This window comes from Gymnogyps californianus, chromosome 7 (assembly GCF_018139145.2).
Source record: "Gymnogyps californianus isolate 813 chromosome 7, ASM1813914v2, whole genome shotgun sequence".
NCBI classification, from domain to species: domain Eukaryota; kingdom Metazoa; phylum Chordata; class Aves; order Accipitriformes; family Cathartidae; genus Gymnogyps; species Gymnogyps californianus.
The window spans coordinates 33,276,857-33,300,762 of NC_059477.1; the positions used below are offsets into that span (position 1 = coordinate 33,276,857).

At 40.2% G+C, this 23,906-nt stretch overlaps 1 protein-coding gene across 1 annotated transcript in view; it reads right to left on the reverse strand.

Moving 5' to 3' along the window:
- SNX4 (sorting nexin 4) overlaps positions 1-23,464 on the reverse strand; it is a 34,912-nt gene extending 11,448 nt beyond the window's left edge. Inside the window, 8 exon segments of the mRNA XM_050900427.1 lie at positions 1,449-1,521; positions 6,079-6,134; positions 10,061-10,108; positions 11,206-11,355; positions 11,432-11,570; positions 22,141-22,256; positions 23,271-23,387; positions 23,389-23,464. Coding sequence (XP_050756384.1) covers positions 1,449-1,521; positions 6,079-6,134; positions 10,061-10,108; positions 11,206-11,355; positions 11,432-11,570; positions 22,141-22,256; positions 23,271-23,387; positions 23,389-23,436 — 747 coding nt within the window. The 5' untranslated portion in view covers positions 23,437-23,464.
- Positions 23,465-23,906: the final 442 nt, after the last annotated feature.

Genomic DNA, 23,906 nt, shown 5'->3' on the forward strand with positions numbered 1-23,906 from the left:
AACAAGATTAGGCCTAAATCTCATCTGAAGGAAAAATCAACTACTTCACTACTGAAGGAAAAATCAACAGCGTTAAAGTCTTTGAAGACTGAAGTCACAATCAAGGCTATATTGAAAAGTAACATTTCAAGTATTTCTTTGGAAGCACTCATGTATAGGATATGCCTATGGAGACCACAAATAATCAAGTTACCTTCAGTTTTTGATAACCAGATGTAAGGCATAGCCTCCTTTATCTGAATAATGCCAAATTTATATATACACTTGCTTATTTAACATAAAGATGGCAAGACAAAAGTCCATCCTGTCACCAAGACTGCAGGGAAAGCTTCAGTAAAATTCTAACAAGTGACTTGATTTTTCCATCCAGCTCAGTGAAACGAATGAAAGGAAATGAGCTCTATCCATTGCAGAACTTATTGCTCAAGCTAGATATGTCATTTCAGCTGTTTGGAGAGTCAGTACCTGCTGCAGCCAGCACTGCGATGCTGGCAACAACCTCAGAAGACCATGTGTACACTCTACAGTGTGACTTGTAACCCAGATAATGCCCTTATAATTGTGATGTACCAATGAATGAGATTGAAGTTAGGTAAGAGTTACCATTATTGCTCTGTCAAAGCAGTAAAAAGGAAACGTAAGCAAATTGCCCAACAGATCTCACGCACATACAGCCCTGGGAAAAAGGCAGTGTCGGTAGAACACCGGGGATTAATCCTCTCAAGAACCTCAGCTCAACAGGGCAATCCATTACCATCCTCTCTGCCGCACAGTTTCCATCAAAAGTTAAATCCCTGTTGAACATACTAAAAAGCAGTATCATGCTCCTCATTATTGGAATTGTAATTTCCTATTTCCTTTGTGTGACTTTAAAAAAAATCTTCCATTCTCAAGCCATAGAGTATCTTGATGCATGACATAATTGTTCTCTTCATTAGAAAGAACATTATTCATTACAGACTGAAGAACAAGCCAAAAAAAGAAAAAAGTGTGCTGGGAAGCATACACGATTCATACTACAAGGTCTGGAAAACAAAGTATTATATGTCTGACCAGAAAACTGTGTTTTGGGGCCCTTCCCAGCCCAGACATCCAGCAAAAGCAACTTGTCTGCTGAGTAGAGAGAAGCAGACATCTCGATCCTCTTTAAAACACCTCCCTCTGATACGTGACCATCAGGGGAGAGGGCAGATTAGCAACATACATGTGTCTGCCCCTCCAATGACTGTCAAACTCAGCCATCACATTTGTAACTCTTTATCCCCCAAATCTGTACTAAGTCAGTACCCCCTCCTTGCCACCTCCTGCCCCACACTCCAGAGCCAGACTCTCTCAGGCAAAACTGCCTTTATTCTAGAGCACATATACCAGTTCTCTTGACTAAATAAGAAATACTGCCTTAAAAATAAATTATACTATTTGTCACGACACACATGGGAAATACTTACAGCTCTGACTCGCAGAAGGTGTGATATGACAGACTGCAGTTCATCGCTATAGTGTTTTAGCTCAGTAAATCTCCTGGGAGCAGGAAACAGATAGTACATCATTAGCCATCATGAAAGCAAGCTTTCACAGAATGCAAGATAGAACCACAATGCTACAGCCAGCGAGACGGAGCCTGGATTATGTTGAGGTGGAACTAGCTGAAGACTCCTAAAGAAGTGACTACAGAGTTTAATTTCCCTGAAGCGAACAACCCAACACTTGCATAACTGCTATTTTTTCTTATGTAAATGATGAAGTTTCAGAACAATTTAAAAGCTAAATTTTTATGAAATATACGAAGTTAACTGAAATTACTATATCATTGTGTTGGGTTTTTTTAAAAATGGGATTTATAAAAGCAAGCATGAGCGAATAGGAAAGCTTCAAATAAGTACAAAGCCAAAATCTGCTGAAGCATAAATACTTCTTAATAAATGTGTTCACATTTCTGACCTGACAAAGATACTTTGCTTTCAAGCTGCCATCTAGCCAGCTTTAAGTATAGCATTTCAGAAGTTCAAGGAAGCATTCACAATTATCACACTTCCTCTAAGGATAAGCCGTACGGTAACTGTTACTAGTTATATATGAAACCCTTTTGAGACCTGTACCTGCACCGGAGTCACACATGGCTAAAAGCCATCAAGTCACTACAGCTTAACAAGGTACCAGTCAGGTAACCCACTGCAAGTGACCATGCTGGCCTGCCACTACTGAAGGAAAGAGGCATTTTATCCGCTACCCCAGTTAAGCCTTGGTGGTAGTTTAAGTTGATACATTTAGCTCATCCTAATCACGAAGCAGAGGCAGCTGCCACAGCTTTGCTAGTGACAGGTAACCAATTAAGCCAGAGCAACAGCCACTTCTGCATACGTAAACCCTACCAACTACACACAAGTCTAACTCATGACATTCTTGTGTACCAAAGTAGGTGTTTCATCCAGATGGGAAGTCAGGAACAGCTTTACCTAAATTACTAAACAATAATCTGAAAATAAATAAATAACATAGAAGAACACAACTAGAATTAAGGAATGGGAGACTAAGATTAGCCTTCCAGGTTGATGTGCAAGCATAAAAACTTCATCCCTCCTCCAACCACAGGCACACAGTCAGGCTTTGTATTTCAGAACAGTTTGTACCCAAGAGGTCTTACTGAAATGAGTCAGGTCGCTTGTTTTGGGTGACCAAGTATGAAATTCCAGGGTTTTTCATTTAACACCTCTTCTTCCCCTGTCAGGAAGTCTTCCCCTAAAATATTCTCCTCCTTACATTCAGGAAGTATAAGCTTTATTACCATTTCTAGCATTTTTGATCTCCAAGGAGCATCTTTTATAAGATTATGACACACACAGGGTTAAAGTACATAAAAAGATTTAAAAGCCAGCAGAGAAACTGTATGGGAAAAATAAATATAGTCATTGATCTGCACAGTGGGGTTTAGAGAGCAATCTTTTCAGTTTACACTTTATAAAATATGCACCAGGGCTGCATGTCGGACAGCTGCAGACACGTACACTGAAGATATTTGAAATAATTGAACTAAAAACAGAAGATTAAAAAGCATGCCTTCAGCTCAGGAAGACTCCCCTTTCGACTCCACAAATTTAAAATGAAAAGTTTTATTTATCCTGTTTTGTGGCAAGAAAGCTTTTAGGAATGCCGTACTCCCTGAAGGCAAGAGTCAAGAACCTAAGAGGACTTTCAGTATCCTGGACTCCAGCAGCAATACATCTTCTCCCCATGCCAATTCCTCCTCCATTAAAAAATAAAATAATAATAAAAAAAATTTACTACTTCAGAACCAAGCTGTCTTCCTTTTATTGTCTCAGAAAAGCATAAACCAAAGCAATGTTACTTTTTGCCCAATCTTCTGTGAAGGTTGAAAATTTTACAAATACAATTTTTCAGGAAAAACTGTTTTTAAGAGATGGGTGGTGTTGCAGATCAAAGGTTTATTTCTCAAGTATTTGGTTAAGTTGTACTCATTGCTTATGTAAAAAAATTACATAAAGTAATTTCCAAACTGAGTTTGGTGAAGCACACAAAGGGATGTTTACTTTCCAGTGCATCGTAACAGTAGAAGTGTGAAACAAGACACAGTTTTGGCACTCAGTAACTAAGGCTTTTTTAACTAGCGCTTTTCACTTGGTTTTACTGGTTCTGCAACATTACCAACAGTCTAGATATTTAATTGAGCTATTAAGTAGAACTTCAGACACAAATGAAGAACAGATCAGGTCACATTTCTGTAGGATCACCACCAGGTTTCTTCTCAAAACTATCTTTTACAGTAATGGCAAAGAAGAAAATTTCATTTACAGTAGAAAGCATTTCAATATAAGTTATTTACTTAGTGCATTTTACTCTGCAGTACTCCTTCCTACAACAGGGAGGGCAGTACCATTTTCCTGTTTTCTGAAGGAAGATATTACAAGAACAGAACTGTTCGCTAAAGAACAAGCCACTTGTCCAACGAACCAGGAAAAAAAAAAAAAGGAGAGTTACTTTTTTTTAATTCTGCCTTAGGAAAGGATTTAGTGTTTTCTAAAGAAAGCTTTCACCCAGAAGAAAGCTACTATTTTGATTAAAGCACAGAAAGAGAACAAGAGGATAGGTGCCATGAGGCCAAATTAGAGAGGTCTGCAGTAGATACAAATTTACCTCTGAGTACCAAATACCACATTTTTATCACGATATAATTCCATCATTAAAGATATTAATTGCTTCCCACAGGAGGAGGTTTAGTTTCCAGTCTATATTTGAACTACTAGAGCAGCATCGTTTCAGCTGTTTAAAGCTCCTCACATTGCTCTAAGCTGAAGGGTGCAGCTCCACAGGACCACGAGGCAATCTGGACTGGGAGTTGCAGCTATTCTTCACCTGAACCCTTCCTGGTCCAGGAACCTGAAAGCCTACACTCCACACAGCAGTCAGATCTTTTGTTTCAGCAAGGTGAGCTTGCTGAACCCACTTTATCACCCAGTCACACAAGTACCAAAGGTAACGCAGAGGGGCAAGGCATCAGATTCCAGGCAGCTCAAGCTACGTGTACTAGGCAGAGCAAGGCACTATTCCTCCTGTTAGGGCCACACATGCTATGCTAAAAGGCTCTCCCTAAATTACAAAAAAATACAAGTTGTGCTCATCAGTTATTTATTAAACAACTTGTATCCAAAAGTTCAATTTGGAAGCTATATATGTGGCAGAATACAACAGAAAGCATGTGCCATATCTCTTAAGTGCTGTGAAGTCTCTATTGATAGACAGACACTCAGGGACTGTTTTTGTTACAAGCCCTTCCTCATGTTTTCCTTGTATTAACTCTTTTCCTGCTTTTTGCCAAGCCACTTCTCACAACAGCTTTGCTTTCTGAAACATTAAGTTACCTCGAAAGATAACAGTATATTCCTCATCTCAGCCTTAACCAGTCTTGCCCACCTATGCCTATAGGCAGACTACCAGCAAACTTTCCCTGCCGTGAAAGCAGGAAAAGCTAACTCCTGCTAGCCACAGACAAAGATGATGGAGGATGAAGCATTCAAACAAGGGGCCAATTTCACCTGTAGCTACTGAGAGAATTGCTGTCTTTTGATCTCATTCGTGAATGTTATCTTTTATATTAAACCCTAGCTAAAAGCTTCCTTGCTGTCACAGAAGGCTATAAAAGCAAACACAATAAAAAAGGAGGGACTGGATTAATTCACAGGTAAGTCTATAAAGAGGTTTAGAAAAGTATGTGCCCCCTAACATCCTTAACACAATACCCATAGATGCTAGGGAAGTACAAAGGGAACAAACAACAGAAAGCAGTCAGGCACATGGACTCTCCCTAAATAGCATCTCCTATTGCCACTATTGGACAGCAGATGAACCCAGAAGGGCACTTCATACAGGTCTCTTGCTTATTGATGGCAAACAGCAACATCTCTTGACCCTATTGCTGCACCCTAATGTTTCTAACTATTGCAGAAACTCTCATTTTACCCTCCTCACATCACCTAGGGTGTGATGAACCTCCTGCTACAAACCCTTACACTTCTGACCAGTTTTTCGATCCAGCAGATTGCTCTAGTGCCTGTCCCAGAGCTTCCTAAACTGCAACAGAGCTGAACTGACCTCTGGACTTCCAAAAGCATCTGTGAAAGTTGGCAGCTTGAAGAGAACTATGAACTACAACACCAGGGTGCATGCATCCAGAATTGTACACTAGCAGATTTTTGGAAAGACCTACTATCAATCTGTATTCTGTTCATGCTTGGAAAGATTTCTTTGCAAACAAATATTAAGAGGTTCTTTTTCTGGGTCTGTTTTTTTTTTTTTGTTGTCCCTTCCTTTTGATCTAGCTAAAATGAAAGACTCATTTTGCATAAAGTGATGGCATTTTTCTGAATGTTTCCTGCTCCTAGAAACAGGATTTATCAAACCTTTTCACACTACCTCCTTACTGGGCTTCTGTTAAGATTTGAAGTGCAGAAAGATGATTTTTCTTTTCTGAATTTATTCTAAGAAGATAGAATATTCTGTCATCTAAAGTTACAGTTGTAACTGAAAAAGGGAAAGGGAGGGAAGAAGGATGTGGAATCTTACTTGTCTGGGTTTTTCACTCTGAATGTTGCATTAAGAGCTTTTAATCTGGAATCTGCCTGAAAAGAGGGGAAAAAAAGCTTTGTTAATTTAATGCAATTAAATTCCAGTGACAAAAAAAATCTCAGCCTTCTGGCAGCACCATTAGAAAAAAATCCTGCCTTCCTGGCACATTTAAATCTTCAAACATTGAACAAGTTGACACTAGCTGCCCTGCATGTCAGATTTTTTTATTAAAAAGTCAAAAAACTAAGCTATTTTTGTGAACTAGGATGTAAACAGTATCCACTAAAATTAAGCTGGTATAATCCAAATCCCACAAAAATAGTCCCTTCTTAAAATGTTACACAAATCATGGAGTTAAGATACACAGCCCTACATTCTTTTTAGATGAAGCAATTAGGTAACATAAGACCATATGGACAAACTATTTTATATTTTTCAAACCAAATAAAACCGGTGGTAGAGTGACCTCTACATGCTCTTTATGACTAGGAACAGTTCCCCAGTGAAATCAAAATCTTATATATGGTGTTCTCTTATTTTATGACTTGCTTTACAGAAAATATGTAATTTGTATATCACGATAGAGCTATTTTTAATACAATGTTCTTTTCTATATCATAGCATATATAAATCTCTACAGAAGAAAGTTCAATACCTAATTAAAAAGGTAATTGGCTACTTTACTTTTTGAGATGTTGGTTTACCAATGACTGCAACAGCAGTACGGAATCTCTAGGGAGTTTGTGGGGTTTTTTTTAGTTTAATTGAACGTTAAACTGTGCAACAGGTATTTACTCTTAGTAAGACACCAACACAGATGAGATATCCCAGCCTCATCCACAGAGGTCCCACATTACCACCACTTTTCATTTCTATATGGCATTTTACATACAGCTCACTCAGGGCTCATCTATACTGTATGAAAACTCCAACTCAGGGAAAATGGCTGGAGTTTACTTTTGATCAAAACATCCCTCTTCATTGAAAGAATAATAAATGAACACATCTTGTGAGGTGTATAGATTTCCTAGAGTGTACTCTTTTAGCTAAGGGACTGTGCCACAACTGCTAGCAGGAAGTTACTTCAGCAGTATTTGTTAGTGCTGGTATATGACACAGGAATATTTTGTGCAGTTACAGCCAGCTTGGAGCTTGAAGAGCTATTTTGAATTTGACAGTGAAGGGAACACAGTGTGTTTTCCCAAACCAAGAATGGAGTCCTTCCTTTAGGGCCCTTTCAATAACGTCTACAGAAGAGACAGGCACGGTTTGAGACTGTTCCACCTTCCACTGCACTGAGGCTGAGCAGAAGATACCCATATTTGAATATCACTGCAAGTTCCTTTCACCTGGAACCACCTCCATATCTGGAGGACACTTAGGAGAGCATCCAAGTTGAGGGAAAAGCAGTTTCTTTCTTGCACCTAGGATGAGAGGTACTAATGGAAATCTTGCTAACTTTAGCTGTCCTCCTTCCAGTCACTGAACCACCAATACAAAACACAATCCACAAACCGAAAGGTAAGTGAATGAAACTTGCAAGACTAAGACTGACTGATATTGGAAGAAAACAGGTTCATTGTTACCGCTACATGCAGCACTCCACTAAGAATATCTTGCAAAGGGAAGACAAAGGCAGCATGGGGAAGCATGTCCAAGATAGCACAAGGAACACAAAACACTGCAGTAACTCCAACTCCCAGCCCAGGCGTTGTGTTTATTTAGAGTGCTCCACAGGCTTGTATGGCCTTGGACCTCCACTGCTCTATCCCCACAAGTCATTACACAAGCCAGTTAGATTTCAGGTCGTTCAGACGCACCTGTGTGTACTCCTCACACATTCTCTAACAGTACAAACACCACCTAGATACACTGACATTAAATCAGAGTCCTTCCCTGTATGTAGCTATTTCACAAAATACTGTATTTATGTTCAAACAGCAGGCATCAAAGCCATTCGAGTTTGTCGGGACAGCACGCACATTCAACAGGTTTACACTTGAAAAGGATCACTTCCTACATTACAGTTACAGGGCAAGTTTTTGCCTTTTGTTACAGACACATGTCGTGCTCCGAAGGAAGAGTTCAGTAAGTATACAAGCACTGTCAGGCAGGAACCAAGATCCTGCCAATGCTCAACCGTCTAAGCAGGGTTATTTCCTTCTTGCCATTAACAGCACAGTAACTCCACACACCACTTTTGAGCATTTGCACCAGAGTTATGCTGTTAGAAAAATGTCTGTCCAGTCTTAAACTTGATTTAAGACTAATATGCACAAGCATTTTAGAGATGAACTCCCCATCAAATGAGGTACAGTCAAGGAGTTTTCAGACAGTCAATTCCTACTATGATCCTATAATCGTTTAAGTAAACTAAAGAGAGAGGGGAATTTTCTCCTTCCTAAAGGAAGGGTTAAAATCCCAAGTGACAAATCCCTTAAAGAATAAAATTAAGTGCTGGGGGTGGGAGGGAGGAAAGGCATGATTTAATGATACAGTTGGCAGAGTAAACAGTCTCCAACATCAACATTCAACTATAACATGCTACACTGCATTAATGCCTAATTTAAAGTTTAGTTAGCCTGGTTCAAACCCTTTGGGACAAAAGACACATCCTGCTTTAATGCATCAGCAGCAGAGACAGCAGCAGCACATAAACCAGTAGTCTGATTCTAGTCTAAGACATGTAGTGAATAGAGGTTTGTCCTCCAGTGCAGTGCTAAGTAACCTCCAATCTTGAGGGGTTTATACTTCAGATGTTGAATAAAGGAAAGATGCTTTTTCCCAGGCTTTTGCAAGAAGTTATTTTTCTTTCCTAAGGAAACAGAAACTGTAAAAGGAAAACTATACACACAATCAAATCTAGAAGGAAAAACAGGACTTGCTCATCTCTCATTTAATCTACAATATGGTTTCAGGTGGGCAAATATTCCCAGCATTCTGCTATGAGTTTTCTTTCATACACACACAGTTGTGTGTACTCCTGAACATACCCTGCCAGTACAAACTTTCTGAACGCCTATGAGTGTAAGCTGAAATAAAGATGCGTTGACTAGGAAAACACAGCTTGAGAGCATTAAATTTTTTGCATTATGAATACTAGCAATATGCCAGCCCTACCATGATGGAAGAGAATTATTGTCAACATTAAGTGTCAGTATCAAAGTCCCTTGGACATTGAGGATAAAAGAAGCAGTGATTTTCTTTAGCTCTCACTATGCAGAATAATTCTTCATGATCCATCTAGTTTTCAGTTGTGATTTCATTAGTTGATCACGTTACAATGAAACAAAAGCTCAGTATTTGTCTCCATATAGTAACTTTTCCAGGCACAGCCCAGCAATCTATCAGCTTCTCACGGATTCTTGTCCTGTACACACGACCTCGATCATTTATTCCTGCAAGTCTTCCACCAGTTTACCCAGCCACAAACTCACTGATGTCAGTGAGGATAGTACTACTTCAAGACACATTCTGTTAAATAGTTAAGGGGCACCAAATCCATCTGTCTTAGTCCCTTTCAGCAACTTATCTTTGTAGAGAAGTCCTACAATTCAGATCTCCTTGCTTGACTTTTTTTTTTTTTTTTGGACACCTTGCACCTCTTAACCAGGCTAAATGTGACACCCATCTTTAAAACGATGCTGAACTAAACTGACAACATACAAAAGCACTGCTATGGGCTAAAGTTCATTAGTTTTAAAGCTTATAAGGATCATAATTCTACATTACTAGCAGAATTACAAGGTTGAGCATCAAACATAGGTACATATTAACAAGCCTTCTAGAGAATTTAACAACTGAAGTCTTACCTATTACATGCTAAGAACACCACTGGTTTTTGTAGTTACAACTATACATAAAGCAATGCCTTTAACTCATTCTAACAGCAAACAGCCTTTCATAAATAGCCTAAAACATGTTTGCTGGAGTATTTCTGTGTCACAGCAGTCATGAGACAAACAATTACAATAATTACCTTTAACTGAAATCCAGTCTCATTCACCATTTCTTTCCATCCACCTTCCTAAAAATACAGGAAAAGAACGTTCAGTTAGAGCAATTTAAGAGTGCCACAGCTTTTGCAAGTCCCTGTATCAGAAGAGCTTCTCCAGTAAGCCTGGGTTCTGCCTCAGCTACCCTCCCCATGTCTTTCCAAGAATCTGAGTTAAGAATAATATGTCATTATGTTGTGCTTACATACTAACCTCCCCCAAAAAACTCTCTCCTTTTCACTACTCAATTACTTCATTCTATCAACTGGGGGCAGGAGCCACTCAGCTTTGTCTACAGAAGTAGCTCAGCTCTTTAGAAAGAAGCGTAATTATCATCTATTGCCTATTAGATTATCAACAGCTCCAAGGACCTTTGCAGCTTGAGGCAGAGAGCATACAGAGAACAGGTGACTGTTTACAGTGCACATGCAGTCACCTCACTCATGTATAGTGGTTGGTTGTCTACTGTTTTCAGTTCCCATACACTGGTTCATCTACATACTATACTGTGCTGCGGTAAACATATCTGCTCAGTCCGCTATTTGGGAATCTCTCATCAAAGCACAGAAAGAAAGAAACATCCAACATCTCCTAAAGTTGAAAACTGCAGAATGCAAAGCTTTAGCTGACAATTGGATCACAACTGTTGTGATAACATATTGTACTGGTTTTGGACCATGACACATATGAATGGATCATGATTCAAACTGCAAAGCTAAAGAAACCATGGCTATCCAAAAAGTGAATTGGAAGCCAGTACTGTCTCTGCAGCCAGCAGTATAGCATGCTAACTATTTCAGCTTTAGTCCTAGGGAAGCTTTCCCAACCAACACACATTAAGTTCCCAATATTCTGTTCCAAAGAGGTGGAAATTCTCTCTTAGGAGCCTTAAAACTAGACTGGAAGAAAATCATAAGGCACATTAGAAGGCCAATTGTACAACTGCAGTGGGCTGTTAAGAAGCTTTTAGATGGACAAGCCTTTTCCACCTCAAGTCTATTCACGTTGTCTATCCTTCTTCTAGACACAGAAGAAGCTATGGGTCAATGGGAGAGAAGAGCAAAAGGACAATATCTTAAATAAATAATCATTAGAGAACGTATTTAGAAAGCACATCACTTTACTATACCTGTGTTAAAAATGAATAAAAGATTTTATCTTGGCAAAGAACAGGATGTGAAGCCACACGTAACAAGAAGTTTTCCAAACCAATTCTTCTTCTTTCCACAAAATCTGGATCCATGTTATCTGCTGATAGCTTATGCCAAACAAAGTCAGCCTGTTTAAACAGAAAAGTGTTAATAGTAAATAAATAACAAACAATACAAAGCAAGCTGCAGCCTCAGCTTCCTTACCCTTTTTTCTGGCAAAGGTGGAACAACAATATGTGGATAGGTAACTGACAAATAATTCCTCAACAACTCAAATTCACTGTAACGTCGCCACAGGGAGTCCACTGGGGTGCACTGTCCCTCACTCTGGGACTCAACAGCTCTGAAAGATAAAACAGCAAATTTGAGCATTAGTAAGCTATCACCTTCTCCCTCATACCATCAGTACAATCATAGCAAAGGCCCTAAAAATAGTTATCCAGTAATGATTACTGCATAACTTGCCCATAATCTAAAGTAACCTTAACTAATTTCATGTCTACATATTTCATTTAAAAATATTTATAATTTCTGCCTGATAGCACTCAGATTTTTTAGGAACACAGGAAAAGTCAACACATTTTCATCACACCACAAACAGGTAGGTCACAGTCAAGCAAATAGTCACACAAGTGACTTAGTTTACATCACTACAGAATTAGACATATTTCTCTTGGAACAGTGTTAGGCTCCAAGCCAGCACAATTTCATGAACAGCTGAAGGACACAGAGTATTACAAGAAGGAATTTACTATTCAATAGGAAAGTCTTCACTTCAGAGGATAAAAATTGTCTTGCCTGCAACAGCTAGAATAGTTAAAAATATAACTTTAAAAATATTAAGAAACTTTAAAGGTTGTTTTTAGAAAAACGTAGCAAATTTCGAGGCACTACCAATTTTTTTTTTGTTCAAAGTGGTATCTTTTTATATTTAAGGACTAAGGATATGTAGTCTAACAAACTAGCTAAAGATAGGGTAAGCAGGTACAAAATTGATGCATCTGAAAAATTTGTTGAAAACTTAAAGCCAACATCACCTAGCAAGGGCTTAAAGGATTTTATGTTACTATAAAAGGAGAAATCATGGAACATTATAGGATTGAAAAGTAACATAAAAACTTGAAAAAAAAATCATCCTTCATACAAGACATTTAAAGCAACAGAAATACTTTGCAATATCATAAAATAAGCATCAGGTCAGTAACACTTCTTGGCAGTTAGCACATGCCAGAATAAACACAGAGGGAAAATTCAGACAAGGCACTTAACAGAAACCAGTGATGTCTATGTCTACCTTAGTTCTTATATTAAGTGACTAATTAGCGTACAAAGCACTGGCATAAACCTACACGAAACAGTATTAACTATGTTATGAGATTATCACAGATTAGTTGAGGTTGGAAGGGACCTCTGCATGTCTGTAGTCCAACTCCCTTGCTCAAAGCAGGCTGCTCTGAGCTACATCCAGTTGGGTTTTGAGTATTTCCAAGGACAGAAACTCTACCACCACACCAGGCAACCCATTCCCATGTTTGATCACTCTCACAGTAAAGAGGATTGCTTACATTGAAATGGAATTTCCTGTGTTTGAATATGTGGCCACTGCCTCTTGTCCTCTCTCTGTGCATCACAGAAAGAGTCTGACTATCTTCTTTACCTCCCCCACGAGGTATTGATACACATTGCTAAGATCCCCTGAGCTGTCTCTTTCAGCGGCTGAACAGCCCCATCTCTCTCAGCCTCTCCCTGCACATCAGATGCTCCAAGCCTGTAATCATCTTCATGGCCCTTCACTGGACTTGCTTCAGCATGTCCCCACCCTTCTTGTACCAGGGAGCCCAGAACTGGGCACAGTAAGTTATGAACTACAAGTACTTACATGGTACTCAGTAGAATAGGGTACTACATTATTTCTTCCAGCAGAATTCAGGCTATACAGTTCTTGAATTCATAAGAACTTTCTGGAGTAAAGTTTTAAAAACATCTAAATAGCACACAAATTATTGATTTTTTAAGCTATTCTTAACCTACAAGGTTAGATTTCTAATGACCTTACTGAAAAACAAACAATCCCGCTCCAGAGCGGCCTCAATTATTTGATACATTTAAGCAAAATACATGAAGCTTTTGTCATCCATTTCTGAACTCTCATTAGATTGGAACAGCCTTGCCATAGCCTCTTTTTTTTTTTAAAAAAAAAAAAAAAAGGCAAGCATGGTTACATCTTGAGGTTGATGTAATACAGAATTATGCAAAAGGAACTTTTTTAAATGAGTAAGGCAGAACATTTTCTGTACATCTATCCTTGCCTTGCGGAAAGGACATTTATTCCAGGTGACTGAATTTGTAGGAAAAAAAAAAATTCACAAGCAGGAAGAAAAAAGGATGTATTCATAAGCATTCAACACAAACTGCTGCAGATTAAAACTGTTTGAGACTGACTTAAGAAAAAAAGGGGAGCACACTGCTGACAGCCACTAAATCGCACTGCCAACATCCCATAGAATTCTTCCCTATTATAGTATTTCAATTCAACGAAGTTGCAACTGCAGCCACAGAGTTTTGAAGAGGGTAAGCTCAGCGTAGCACTGGGCTGACAGGCTGTGCAGCATGCGTCTGTCTCTACACGAACGTTGCACAATTTAAATATTTCAAGACCACTTCAGCTAAAAGCAGGTATCTAGTGATTATACTATCGCCGAGTTGGAGGTAAATTTAAATAGATAAAGAATTAAGCTACTATGCCCTGGAAGATTAGTTGTTTAGTTGAAAACTGAAGGCACAAACTTCACTTTCCTAGAGGAGAAACTCCCAGCAGGGTTTGGTAAACCATCTGGCCATTCAAGACACTCACATAAAAGTACTTCAGAATTAGGGATCCTTTTAATCTCCAGCTTCAGCAGCTATCAACCAGTTGCACTGACTTACACCACAGGTTTCAAGAGCACTACTTCTGCATGGGTTATTATCAACCCTTAAGCAAGACTGCCACCATCAATACATTATAGGATTATGTGGACCCTGTCTGAGAACATACTGCACAAGCAAACATGAATAGGGACCCTAGAAAAACACAGGCCAGGACTGCCCTTAGAACCCAGCCACATCCCAGCAGGACCCATCTGTGCTGCAGATACAGATGCTGCTGCGCCAGCAGGAAGGCAACGGAGACCCACCTAGAGCTAGGCATACACATTGCACAGAGTGAAGCAGACTGCAGCCACCCTTACTCTAAAGGCAGGAAGATTCCAGATCTGAGATCTGGATCTGTAACAAGGAGTTCTCTGTAATATAATGGATGTTCTATCAGACAAGAAAGAGAGGAAGAAAAAAAAAAAAACAACACCCTGCAGGATGCATTTGGACCATTGCTATTAAATGTCTCTGTCACTCCTATGCATAACCATTTCCTGGCCACAGCAAATGCAACCCTGGGACTGGCACAGGAGTTGTGTTTAACTAGCTCTTCTTTCCAGTTTTGATTTTTCTGTAACAGGAGAGTTTCATTATTCATCTTTTTTTAAAATTTAACTGAAGTTTAAGACTGACTGCATCACCTCGTAACTAGAGGCAGGCTAGGTGTGCACACACTACTGACAGTTTATGGCAGCCTAACACATTTCAGACATACAGTAGAGTTACAGAGGCTTAAAAAGTTACCACCAAAGGTAAACTGCAAGAAGAACAGTTCACTTTATTTTTTTAAATATCATTCTTATTTTTCTTGTCAATATGAGCCTCTAAGGAAAAGTACTGTTAGCCGCAATTATTTTTCATCTCCACTTAACTTATTCTATGGGCTTACACTACCATGGGCAACTTCAAATATAAAGTTTTCTGCCTCCTGAATACGAAGTACTTTTAGAAAGTTCATTTGGTTGTTTCATTTCAACACAGTGTATACTTAAGTGTTGTCTTCTGCCTCTAGCGCAATCAACTCCCAATGCAGTGCAAGTCTGATCTTATATTTATCACCTTCTGAATAACCTATAACATCGATGAGGTCAGCACAGAGAAGAATGAAAAGGAGTTTATCTTTCAAGGAAGTTTCTGGTCCAGCCATTCCTACTCTGTTTTCAAGTGCACTTCTGTAGAAATACAACTTCACAAGATGTTAGAAAAGAACTATCCCGCATTTTGGGAGTATGCATTTGTAAGTAGCCTCAATATAGCACTCATATCAAATACAATTACGGTAATATACACTAGTAGTATAAAGTTAGGCAGCTTGTCTTCCACAGTTGATCTGCCTTAACTCATTGTGCTCTGGCTTGCCGTTCCTACACACGCCCATTTTTGCCAAGTCAGCTTTATCGTGTAAAAGTTGATCTGTATTTTTCTTAGAACTCCCAATTCCTGCAGTCAAGATAGTCACATTATCATTTAATAAGTTTCAATAGTTTTAACACCACAAGTGTGAGAAAAGAACTAAAGAATAGTGCTCTGCTACAAACTAACAGGAGAAAAAAAATTAAATCAAGAAGAATGTCTTCAGAAATTTAAAAGTTACTTCACAGATTCAAGTCTGTTTGGGGAACTACATACACTCTACTTCCATAGTACAGATTACCAGTTAGAAGAGAATGTACTTACATTTCACATTCCTATCCTACAAATGTTGAAGGAAGGCAAATACACCAATAGGATCATCACATATTTTAATAGTGGAGCAGGCCATTTATCATTTGTAAGAGTTCAAGTCACACCATCAGTAAGCTGTCATTGTAAGAGATCACAGCCTTCTGACAAGAGAATGTTCCAGTGTAAATTACACTCTTAATGCTTCATGACTGTTTTGCAGATTTAATTATAAACTAGAAGCAGCAAAGACCACATGGAGCCTTAACTGTGCAAAAACTTTCTCAACATGCCTGCTATATCAGCTTTGTATTTGTCAGAATTAACAAGAACAAATCAGTTACTTAAAAAAAGCAAAAACTACAATAAGAGTAGTAACATCTCAGTCCACACACCCACAAATATCAAGCAGAAAATTAAACAGGAACCAAGATTTTTAGAAGATCATCTAGGAGTGTAGCACTTCAGCAGGGAAGGACCACAACTTTATAGAGAAGCCTAGTCCTAGGTCAGAACAAACCACTACTACCCCACAACGGAGATGCAAGCACCTTGTTACTTGAAGTTTTATGTCCGCAAGGGGCCTCAAGAACTCAAGAAGGAAGCAAGCAGACTGCCAGACCAGATCATGCCACTCACCCCATCTTCCCTGCCCCCACTGAAGAAACTAAGGAAATTTACTAGACCTAAAGCCTACTGTCAAATTATTTTGACAAAGCAGATCTGTGGACAACAGGCTAGGCTTCCCTAAGCCTAAGTTAATCAAGCTTTACGACCCTTATGAGGGACACACAAGCCTCACATTATACCCTGAAGAAAAAGACTAAATTACTACTAGAGAACCTTGAAGGTCAAACCTGCCTGTGTAGTTTGTTCTTTTTTAAATAGACACAATCTGATACAACCTCCTCGACGTAGTCTGTGTTAAGCAGGCTGACGTTATTTCTCTTCTCAGATCATACTTACTTCCTTTATTCTAACATGCATTTATTCTCACAGCCTTAGAAGTGTGAATGCTGCCTTTTTTGGTTGTAGTTGTTTATCTTTGTATAACACCATTCTTCTTTTGGGTGAAAAGCAGTTAAGAGACCACAGGTAAAGGGAGCAAATGTGACAGCAAAACAGGTAGATAGACACTCATCCAGAGAAATGTCTGGATGTTCTTCTTTGCCCAACATCCCATTGCAAAAAGTTGCACCCTAACAGTTGCAGCTCAGCAAGAGTCTGCCACCACACTGCCCCTTCTCTGCAGGATGGAAATCCCTGCTGCCTCTGCCACTAGTCATTTTTTTCAACAGGCTGTGAAATTTCAGTTTAGTGACTTTTAGTGATCGGAAGGGGAAGACAACACTTCAGGAGGGCAGCTGCATAGCACCCAACAAAGAAGCTATGCTTTTTAAATTAACCCACTTGAATAAATTTAAGACACATTTTGAAATTATTAATACTAGTTTTAAGATTCCCCCTTACACTCAGGCTTTGATAAAGTAAAAGCAGCCGGATTCTGCTCTCTAGAGCACACAATGCTGCAGAGTTGGGTAAAGGAGGGGAGCAGCAAAGTTCTTTGCAAAGCTGCAGTGGGAAAGTACTGTACAGCCCTCAATTATGAGCCTGCATCCACACCACTGCCTTTTAAATGAGGTAGTAAGAGTTTGAAACTGCATGGATGGATTTGGGACAGGCAAGCAAGATGAGAAAAATCTTTTTTTTTAATCACACCAAAAATGTCTCCACCTGGTTACATATGAGACCATAAAATATCACCAATTACAAGAGCATTTCTCCCCAGGAACCCCGTTCCAGAAAGGAAGTAGAAATCCACAAAGGTACTCATTACACTTAATACCTTCATTACCATCTAATTTTTTAGACCACATTATGAACTCCACCATTAAATGCAAGTACTGCAGACCAGTTTCAATTAAGATTATAATCACTTGTTGACATTCAGTCAAACTTCTCAATTTATTTTGGTTTTAAAAACACAATATAATACTTGTACAGTCTTCAGGCAGGAAAACCATATGTTTCCCTCTAAGTACAGTTTTAACAATGCAAGTTATTCATTGAATGAACCAACCTGCCTGAAAAAAAATTAAAAGACAAAATTGAAACCTTCAGCTTTTACATTCATAACTGATGTTATCATAAGAGATTAGAAGATTACATTACTCTAAAAGTCACATTCATTTGCCTTAATTCAAAGTGCCAATGTGAAAACTTTAGTCCACCTAATTAACCTCTTCCCATTTCCCATTTAAAACTAATTATCTTAAATGAGCCATTAAACAATTCTGAATGCAATAAAAAGAGGAATGGCTGCAAAATATTAAATCAGACGAGAAGGAAATACATCGGTTTATTTCCTTGTAAAAGCAATCACCTCTTCAATCACAGAAGCAGTAACTCTGCTTTCAGCCTTTGACCTTCCAGTGTACGAGAAGTGAAACTTCCACTCTCCTACAGCGGACAAGGTTCACTCTCTATGTAGGGGAATACCATTTTAGAGGGCAGGGCAACTTCTTCCATTAGCTATTTAGAAATGGTCTCTGTATTTAGGCCTCTCAACAGACAGAATCATTATAGATCAAGTATGTGCTTTGTAAGACACCAGAAGTTACCTGGCAAGCTGTACGATGAAGAGGCAGTTCTCTTGCCAGAAGACTTTTTTCACAGCCAGGTGATTTTTTTTTTTTTTTTTTTTTTTTAAATACTGTCACCCAGTTTGCTGTATTTAACTAAAATATACATCTGCTAGGCAGGTTAATGATTCATAGTATCAACTGAGTAAAAATCAGCAGTAAAGTAGGTTTTCAACTCCTCTACCTTCTTTCACGTCCTAACTCTCTGCTGTTCAAAGCTCATGCTGAATTCAGACTTTCTTCCTTTTTTCCCTAATACCTCCTTTGGAGGGAGCAGACAAGTCTTCCTGACTCTCAATGACTGAAGTGTGCATTTTGTTGTTTTATCAGAAGACAACATACCTCTGCAGGCATTCGTTCTGCACCTGTCCCCAGGAAACACATGCCTGGGCTCTTTGCCTAGCCCAATGTGGAACAGGAGACTTTGGGAAAGGAACTCAAACAAAAGAAAACAAAGGAAAAACTCCTGAAGTCCCATGGTGCAGCATTGCTACCACTGAACTGTGACCTGGCTGGCTACTGATTTCCAAGTTCATTTCTCTCACAGAAACTTTCTTTAGAAGTCCTTACACTTTGGATAGGCAATCCAAGGTCTTAAGGGAGAAGCAGGTATCACTCATGTCACAATTTAACTAATAGAAAACTGAATCCAAATACTGAAAGCAGAAATAAGATTAGTAACTTCCCCAGCCATACTGGGGGAGTAACAAGGAAATATACTGAACCACCCTGTCAAATTACTTCAAAAGGAAGTAAAAACTAGTAGGGCTGGAAACCAGGGATCCTGTTATTAAGTAGTCAGCTACCAGGCTGCACAAAGTTGTGTTACTTTTTCCTATAGCCACATTTAAAAAAAAAACAAACAAAACAAAACAACCACACTCTCATCATCATATTGTGTGACCAGGAGGACCAGGCTAGAGATCTGAAAGTCAGCAGGGATGGAAGCAAAGTTAACTAAATGGAAGTGTCCTACTACTACTACTACTACAGGAACAGGAACTACTACTACAAGAACAGGAAAAAAGGCATCCTTGTATGTACTATAATTAAAAGTCCATCATCACAGAGCACTTAAGAGGTGCTCTGCATTCTGATTAACTTTCAGCTCTGTCATGAAAAACAAAGGGTACAAGACCAGGAGTCAAATTCTGGGTTTTATACTATCTCAGTTCCTGTAGTTTCATGCAGACTCTGGTGTAAGACACAGCTGCCTAAATTTCTAACAAGCAAGCAAGTCTGAATTTAAGTGAGGTCCTGGATATTTGCAATTTCCCTTACAGAAAGCAAGCGATATGCTGAGCACCTGCATCTCAAGAAGGAATATTTAGCTACACATCTTAATTCTAAGAATTTGGACTTGCCTTAGTGCCATTTCCCACAAAGAGTTGGAAGTGCTCCTCTGTTCTCACAGGGAGAATATAAAAACTAAGTTATTTTTTAAATAACTGTGTAGTTTAACGGAAGCCGTGAAACAAACTGACTTCAAGACTAACTGAACGGAAGTAGCTCACCACAGAAATCTAATTAGCTAAATGCAGAAAAGTGTAAACCAAGAATAAAGGGAATGCTTTCAGGAAGCAAGACCCTTGGAATTTGCCGAGGCTCTGCGGTCTACAGCAGTGGAGTTTGTTTTGTCTCAAAGAAACAGATCTACATCAAGGTATAATATCACTTAAAAAAAAAAATCAACAAGTCACATGAAAATGTGAGAAGAGTAATAAATCTTTTCATTTTGAAAAGAAAAAGGAAGCAACACCATCACTTGCATTTTGAAAAGAATTTCACCAGCACTAGTGAAACTAACGTGTTAAAAGTTTAGGTACTCAGCTCCTGTTCTGTAACAAATATACAGCGGTTGTAATTGCATCCGTCTTGTGTCTCTTATTCACCCAAATGCAATTCCTCAATTCAAACTGAAATTAAATCCTAGATAGCAGTAATGGCGGAACCCCAGTTCACATAAACGTAATACAACTATTATTAAGCGGTCTTCCTTTTATATCACTGAGTTTTATTCTTCAGCTACAAAATATCCTATTACCCACAGACAAATTGCTGTGAAGCCCACCTACAGCTACAGGCTCAGCAGGAAGCACATTTAATAGCCACCAATTATATTTATGCAAGAAATTTTGCCTTCTCAGCAAAAGGAATAGAGAACCTATTTTATTAGAGATGTGACAAACCCACATTTTCAATAGTTCTGTGACAAACATGTAATTGGTCTTGGTATTTGCTGACCACAGAATAAAATAAATCTTAATGAAAGAAAGTAATCTGGACGGCAAAATACAGTTTTGCCACTATGAAAGAACCACTGGGAAAGACCAGCAGGAGCGAGTCTAAAGTAATGTAAGGATGACTGGGAAAGGAGATGCAGTCAGCATGTTCTGGCGCTGCATAAAGATGCCCCCAGAGTACACTTCACATCACAGTTAGACACCAATGATTCTGATTTTCTTTTCTTTTCCTTCAAAAATATCATTAAAAGAAAAATAACATTACTTATGTGAGAAGATGTGATCTTCAATATCAATACACTATTAAAAGTATTTTTTTAAACATCTGAGCAACTGCCAAAGAGCTACAATATTTGAAAAATATCATGTACATCTATTTTGGATTTTGTTCTTAAAGTTTAGCAAAAATATAGTAAATGTATCCCAGTAGGTCTGCAGTCAGTGTGCCCTTCATCAGTTACACAAGCTAAGAAGCCTTTTAACTAGTAACTAGAAGACTTATGCGATAGTACTACAATTTGAACTCTTCAGAGCCTTTGCAAAAGGCAACTGCTTTGTTTCAGAAGGTTTTATCTGTACAGCAGATCATTCCCAAGGCAAGGCCCAAAGGTTAAAACTGTTAACATAAAGAAGAGAGAGACAAAACTCCTAATAAAGTCTAATTTTGAAATTCTTGCTTGAATCCTGGATAATAGGAGTCATCTGTGACTGGGAAATAATAAGTTAGAAGAGATTTTAAAGCTTTGTTCACTACTCAATACTTAAAATTGCAAGTTGTCGTTGTGGTACCAAGTGTGTTTACCATACTTGTATTATTAACCTTGTTAACACAAGAAGATTGAAGGCAGTAAGCTCTACAGTGAAAGTTCAAGCTAGTATGAAGGAAGGAAATAGTTAATTAACCGTAACCCTTAGAGCATCTACAAGGAGTACGTGGTGATCAGATCAAGCAAAACACTTCAAATATTAGTGGAGCAGTAAATTTTGACCACATGACGTCAGTCATGAGACTTCTTTATTTTCTTGTGATCTCAAACAAGCCTAACCATTACTTTAGACCTCAATGCACAACCTCTCTCACATACAAGCTGCACATACAACCTCATGTATATCTATATAAATTTATCCAACCCATGTCTAAGAAATAACCAAGCAGTTGTTGACACCATATTAAAGCAACATTTTTCAAGCACACATTTTTCCACCTAGCTCCAAATGAAGAATTACAGTACACAGTTACACAACACCAGCATTAGTACTAAACTGGAGATCAGATGCCAAGTTTTCACGGGAAAAGATCCTCCCGAGTAGGTTGATAATCGCATAACAAATCATAAACCAGCTACATCCTCTCATCAACTGTACCTGAATATTTTTAGGCGTGGAAGGAGGGAGAATCTGTTTAGAATGGCACGTCCATGTACTCTGAGAGTGAGCTCTCATCACCCACCTTGTCTCAATGAGGTAAGCAGTGTATGTTTCTTGCATGTTCATGGCATTCCTCCCAGTCCGTTTTTCAGCTTCCGAAACAGTGATTTCCATTTTTTTTGCCAAACAGTCTTCCATCTTTTTAGAGGAGGAAAATAAAGATTCATGTAACATTAGCCACGCAAAGCAAAGGCTACTAACCCTGCCTCCCCTTCTCCCACACCACATTCGTTCAAATAAGACAGGTCTCTATAGGATAAAGGCTTTGGCAGGGCTTCACTTTATACCTATGTTCTGTATCACATTTGCAAATGAAAACAGAAAATCTGCTTTTGGGGAAAAAACCCAAAGTCAACAAATAGACAACTTCGGATACCAAAAGCCATAGTGAGCTGGGAAGATACAAAAAGGAGAAATATTTTTCCTTACAGGTAACAAAGTAACTTTTTTTAAAAACAAACAAACCAACCCCAGTACTTTCTACCCAAACACTTCCCAACTACCGGTGATTTCCTCCCCAGGACACCTGGGACACACATAACCACCTCTCCCCTTTCACAGAAGGGCCGAGATGTTTTTCTTTTAACCTCTCAGAGGAGGATCGTTATCTTTTACACATTGGCGGGCAGAAGTCAGTCAGGACCACACGCCCATCCTGGAAAAGCAGAGCTGAATTGAGCAGGGAGGGGGACTTATTCGTGAAATTAAGGGGGAGGGGGAAACAAATTGAGAAGATAATTAATAAAAATAATAATCTGGCACTAGGGATGAGGACAGACGGTGCACAAAGCCCTGTGACACCAGCCAGAATGGGGCTGGAGGGAGAACCCCACAGCTCAGAGGGCCGGGCTGCACAGCTCTGCCCCAGGCTCCCCTGGGCAGGGGCTCGGCCCCAGGCAGGCAGAGGGAGGGCTCGCCCCACCTGCAGCCCCTTCCCGCCGCGGCGGGCAGCGCTGGGCTACCGCCCGGCCCCGGTCTCCCCGCGCTGGCCGAGCCCCACACCCCTCCCCGCCCGCCCCGGGCCGGCGGCGCGGCAGCCGGGCAGCGCGTTCAGGAAAGCCCGGTGCTCGGCCCCGACGGAGTAGGCCGTGCCGAGGCCAGCGGCCCGCGGGGGGGACGCCGCCCCGCTGCCGCCACCTCCCGCACCCTCACCGTGGCTACGGGCTGCTCCGGAGGCGGGAGGCCACTGCAGGGCGCGGCACCGTCCTCCTCCGAGCGGCTATCGCTCGGCTCGGCCTCGGCGCTCTCCATGGGGATAAGGGGCTCGGCCGCCTCCCTCCGCGCAGGCGCTGAGGCCGGCTCCGGCGGGCAAACTCATCGCAGGTCCTAGAGAGAGCGGCCGGGGCGGGGGTGTGTGTCCGCCCGGAGGCCGGCGCTGCCCGCAGCCGCCGCCGGGGCGCTGGGTGAGGCGGGCCCGCCGAGGGGCTGAGGCGAGGCGGACCCCGCCGGCCCTCGGCCTTCCCCGGCCCTCCGCTGCCGCCCGCCTCGGCCGCTGCTCATCGATTGACTTGATCTAAGCCCTTTCTAGGCTGTTGGCGTCCTGCCCACCTTTCTGCCAAAAATTGCCTCGTTAGGTACCCGGCGGTGGGCACCTCTTCAGGAGCGCGGGGTAAAGACACCCCTCGTTGTTACAATGCTCCGCTCGCCCAAAGCCAGGCATCGCGAGCCTCCTGTCCGGGAGAGGGACAGACCTTCCGCCATCCCCTGGGCGCTCATCCTCACTCATACAGTTGTAAATGTTTATCTCTAAGATTTGTTGTTGTTGTTCCTCTCCTAGTTCTCAGGTCA